Source organism: Limulus polyphemus, unplaced genomic scaffold, assembly GCF_000517525.1.
Source record: "Limulus polyphemus unplaced genomic scaffold, Limulus_polyphemus-2.1.2 Scaffold9273, whole genome shotgun sequence".
Taxonomy (NCBI): domain Eukaryota; kingdom Metazoa; phylum Arthropoda; class Merostomata; order Xiphosura; family Limulidae; genus Limulus; species Limulus polyphemus.
Window position 1 is genome coordinate 13664 of NW_013674883.1, and position 5589 is coordinate 19252.

Sequence of the window (5589 nt, forward strand, 5' to 3'; positions counted from 1 at the left end):
TAGTAACCAAATTAACATATTTTATTTAATGAAGGATTACAGTAGAAGAAATCAATAGTAACCAAATTAACATATTTTATTTAATGAAGGATTACAGTAGAAGAAATCAATAGTAACCAAATTAACATATTTTATTTAATGAAGGATTACAGTAGAAGAAATCAATAGTAACCAAATTAACATATTTTATTTAATGAAGGATTACAGTAGAAGAAATCAATAGTAACCGTTTAGAATGGTTTTGATAATTCATATTTGTGTCACAGTCACGTGCTTGTTTGTGTCACAGTCACTTGCAAAGCAACACAAGGGCTATCTGCTCTAGCCGTCCTGAATTTTGAGGTGATGGACTAAAGAGAACTAGTTAACAGCACCCACCGCCAACTCTTGGGCTGCTCTAATCCAATAGTGGGATTTGCCATTCACTATTATAACGCAACCACGGTCCCAAAGTGCGGACGGCGATCTTGCAACAACGAGACGCAAATCGGGGATCCTCAGGATTCACAGTTCAACACACTAATCCCTAGTATACGCCAGTATCAGAGTCATTTGTAACAGTAGATGGAACACTGAACGACAAATATAGACTTTCCTGAATTAAAAATGATCTGTATACCTGTTACACAAACCTTAATAAATTATAGTCTTACACAAAATTATATTTCCCGAGTTGAGTACAAGTCAAAGAAATGCTCAAATTGTGTTGTTCAAATAACAATATTTTGCTGTAGGAGAGTGATTAAATCTTATAAGCAAGTGAAAATGATTTTCACAGCACCCCTCTTGCTCTCAGGTAACTAAACACAATTGTTTGTTGTTTTGTTTTTTTTCAAGCTTATTATAAACGTCAAAAAAAGTCCAGGAAACGAGGTGTTTTATGTCAAGTACAATTTTTTTTTATGTCTAAGCTATGCACTTAGACAAAAACAACAAAACACAACTAACTTTCATGGTAGAACACTATTGGATCAGAACTTGTATCAACACTCTAAAATCTAAATTAACAGCAATGAAAGGAAAAGAAATGAATAACGAAACATATGAAAAGTCGTTACTAACACTTAGCTAAGCCTAATGGCTGACTTTAGGCTTATGAAAAACTAACAGCATATTTAAAGAAATAATTACATCTGAAACATAAAAGGTACTCATTATAGCTTTCACGACCTTACAATGTAGCAATAAAATATCTATCATGACAAGCATTCTGTTAAATTCATATAGAACACGCATTCGTACCGTTGAATCATATTTATATGACCTTATGATGGCGAACTGAAACGTTGATAAAAAATAAAATACAAATGCGTAAGAAAACTCTCGACAAAATATGCAATAAGATCGTTAAATTTCACAAATATATTGCGAAAGAACTGAGAGTTATACTTTTTTTTCTTTTTTTAAGAATATTCGAGCAAAGTTACACAAGAGCTATGCGCGCAAAGCCGTCTCTATTCTTGGATGGAGTTGAGGTAAGGCAGCTAGTCAACAGCACCCACCGCCATATATCTTGAGCTGTTCTTGTGTGGACGAATAGTGGGAATTTATGAAATAAAAGGCTTATGTTATTTATATATCTCCTCCATTTTCAAGTGTTTTGATATTTTGTTCCGCGACATCTTCAATTAACGTTTTATCTGCACAAAGTTTAGCCAGTGATTTATATATTTTAGGTTTTTTTTTCAAATTTTGTATTTATGGTAAAGTTACTAAGACTATCTGCCACCTTCACTAATTTTTAAGTACTGACCAATGATGAGACAGCGAGTCAGCAGCACCCACAATTTACACCAATGGATTGACTGTCACTCTTATAACGCACCCAAAGCTTAAAAATGTCTGGGATATTTTATGATGTCTCACGGACTTGAATCCCGCTCGCCAGCTCCGAAATCTAGAGTTTTTACCCCAAACCGCGACCCCCTTTAGGCTTAAATGTGTCATATTTCATATAGATATTTCTTATTTAGAAATTGTTATTATAGATAATATCTTTCAGTAACACCAACGTGTCTATTGGGTTACATATACGTATTGCTTACTTTCTTCTTCTTCTTATAGCATCTATTAACCTATGTACGAAGCGAACAAGGCAACGTAGAATAACAGGATTTAAAGATCCCTTTCGTTCCCACTGTATTCATTATGGATCCTCAATAATCCATGTAAGACCTAAGAATTCTGTCTAACGATACGTCTAACTTCCCACGAGTTCCTCATGTCCTCCCTCTGTTTCTTATGTGAGCTTCCAATTCTAAGCCACCAACCTTGGGGCACGTGGCCAGCAAGTTCTTCTGAAGACAGTGACGAAGAGTTTGCTGACGAACTGGAAATAGATTTCCCAATACCGTTGGCCGGAGGACTTGAAGAGCTTGTTGCTAGAGGCAACGTGTTCCACGAAGAATGTTTGACTTGCGACTCTTGTGGTGTCCTTCTGGCCGATTTCAATTTTTGCGAAGCTAGAAGGTTTCACAATAGGATCTACTGTCAGATACACTATGCCGATGTTGCCGGCCTTGCTAGAGGAGAAGAATTAATGCAGAAGCTCAGGCGTTTCAAGAAGCAGAGCCACGGCTGTGCTGAAGCTAGACGAAAAAGCTCTACAACTCTGATATTCCCTGTCCCTCCTCAAGCGTGTCCCGGCAGTCCCTGCAGGTGTCATCCCCACTTCATCAAAGCCACGCCTGGCTATTGGATAGAATGCAGCGGAGAAGACATTTCAGACTTTGGGGAGTTATCCCGAAACGCAGAGGAAGAAGAAGATGACGGTGAAGGGTTCTGTAAAGGAAGTCAACGACGTGCCAGCTCCACAGAGAATGACGTCTTTCAATTAACTTCAATCGAAGAGGAGACCTACGAAAAACACTTCTATGGGACAGAACACTGGAACTACTTCACGAACGACGAAGACCTGGGGCCAGTGGTCCTAAGTTTTAAACAGGAGAACATCACCAACAGAGACCAATTTAGGTGAGATTACTTTAAGATTACAACCAATTGCATTATGTCTGATAGTCCACGTGATTCGTATTAGTTAAGATTAATGGCAGAGAGTTTGTTTGTTTTTTAACGTTAAGCACAAAGCTACACAATGGGCTATCTGTGCTCTGCCCACCACGGGTATCGAAACCCGGATTCTAGCGTTGTAAGTCCGCAGACATACCGCTGTGCTACTGGGGGGCTAATGGCAGAGAGAGTCGATTTTTAAAATAGACGCGTTTTATTTTGCAACTGTATAAAAATGGCGAAATATATTCATTTATAATAATTAAGTTTTATTTATGTTCTAGTTTACATGTTTCTGTTTTGGTAATTTATAGGTATCCCCTCCCCCCAAACAGAACACATTACGAAAAAAATACAGTCTTCTTCTGCCTGTTTGAAAATACTCTCACATTATAGCACGTGAAACCGTGAGTAAAGAGCCCCCACCCTGTGGCTCAGCAATAAGGTTGAGGGTTCATAACGCTAAACATCAGGTTTCGATACCCTCGGCGGCACAGCAAAGTAGCCCATTGTGTGGATTTGTGTTTAATAATAAGCAAACTGAGTAATGAATATGCAGTGAAACTTACTAACTGGTGGTAATGTTTTATTGTCTTTCAGTCTTTTTAGTAGTACACACTAGATGGATTAACACATTTTGATATAAAGTTAGAAAATAAAACGAACTTTACACTCCGGGTAATTAAAAAAGAACTTATATTTTAACCGACGTTTCGCCTTTTCGGGGCTAATACATAAAACTGTCTGACATTACAATATTCGTTAAATTATATCAAATAGTTTTATGTACCAGTGGTGTAGGAAAGAGTTACAAAGTGGGGGTGCTTGGTTAGACATGCAGATTTTACAATGAGACATTGAAGATTGCCCCCCCCCCTCAGAAAATTAATATAACTTATAGTTATTATATATGACAAGTATGTAAAAGCAGTTCCGATGCCTCTGTGTATTAATCCAGAAGATGCCACAATGGCGAAACGTCGGTTAAAATGTAAGTTCTTTTTTAATTACATCGAGCTTAAAGTTCGTGTTTTTTTTTTCGAACTTTTTTTTTTTTATCAAAATGAGTTAATTTGTTTTGTTTGTTCTAGAGCAAGGCCACTTTGGGCTATCTGCTGCGTCCACCGCGGGGAATCGAGCCCCGGATTTTAGCGTTGTAAGTCTGTAGACTTACCGCTTTCCCATCGGGGGACAAAATGGGGTAATTTGTTAAACAATATTTATGTATTTCAGCGGAATTGAATGAAATTATCTGATATAATTAAGATATATTGATATCAATATAATCATTTTACCTTGTAGATGTTGACTTGTTTATAGATGTTGACTAGTTTATAGATGTTGACTAGTTTATAGATGTTGACTTGTTATTAGATGTTGACTTGTTTATAGATGTTGACTTGTTATTAGATGTTGACTTGTTTATAGATGTTGACTTGTTATTAGATGTTGACTAGTTTATAGATGTTGACTTGTTATTAGATGTTGACTTGTTTATAGATGTTGACTTGTTTATAGATGTTGACTTGTTATTAGATGTTGACTAGTTTATAGATGTTGACTTGTTATTAGATGTTGACTAGTTTATAGATGTTGACTTGTTATTAGATGTTGACTAGTTTGTTATTGGAAAACTTTCTTTCACAGATAAAGATCCATCAACTTTTTTTATTTTTAATTTCCATACAATAAAATTAATATTTTGTAACAAAGGCTTCGGTGACTAGAAGAGCACTGTGTTTTTTCTGTTAATGTAACCTTATACATGTCATGATGAAGAAAATAAAGATAGCTGTAGCAAACAATAAATATTGTCTAAATCAGAACACTCAGATACAAATAATTACCTTACATTTCATTCAGTAGCTCCCCCCTTCCCCCAGATAACCCATCGTGTAGCTTTGTGCTTAATTACAAACAAACAAACATTCAGTAACTGCCTTCTCTCCCAGTGGCACCGTTGTGCCTGTGGAGTTACAACGCTAAAAACCGGGTTTCGATACCCGTGGTGGGCAGAGCACAGGTAAACCACGGGTATCGAAACCCGGTTTTTAGCGTTGTAAATCCACAGACATACCGTTGTGCCACTTGGGGGGGAACAGTTGCTACACAATGGGGGGCAGAGCACAGATGGCTCATTGTGTTGCTTTGTGCTTAACTTCAAACTAACAAAAAACAACCATTCAGTAACTACATATTTGATAGGAAAGCATGGGTTTATGTATCTATTTCGATGGGCCTGTCATGGCCATCTGCGGGTTGCGAGTTCGCATCCTGTGTTATAAGTGAGAGCCAATCCCACTGATCGTTGATAGTCCAAGAGTTAACTGCGGATGGTGTTGATAGCTGCTTTCTTTCTAGTCTATAGTCTATAGTTTTTGCGCGAAATTTCACAAACAAACAAAACCTATTTCTACTATTAACACTAAATCGGTGGCTCTTAAACCTTTTTGTCCACGCAGAACACTTCGGGGAAGGGGGACTACTCCACCCCCGCTTTCGCTTGCCATAGTTTATTTTGTTTGTTTGTTTTGAATTTCGCGCAAAGCTACACGAGGGCTATACTGCGCTAGCCGTCCC

At 37.4% G+C, this 5589-nt stretch overlaps 1 protein-coding gene across 1 annotated transcript in view; it reads left to right on the forward strand.

Annotated features, from left to right (window-relative positions):
• The window catches only part of LOC106475848, a 10655-nt gene extending 5625 nt beyond the window's left edge, over window positions 1-5030 (forward strand). The window contains exons 2-3 of the mRNA XM_013936521.2: window positions 2065-2973; window positions 4101-5030. Coding sequence (XP_013791975.2) covers window positions 2222-2973; window positions 4101-4161 — 813 coding nt within the window. The 5' untranslated portion in view covers window positions 2065-2221 and the 3' untranslated portion in view covers window positions 4162-5030. The remainder of the gene's footprint in view (window positions 1-2064; window positions 2974-4100) is intronic.
• The last annotated feature ends 559 nt before the right edge of the window (window positions 5031-5589 follow it).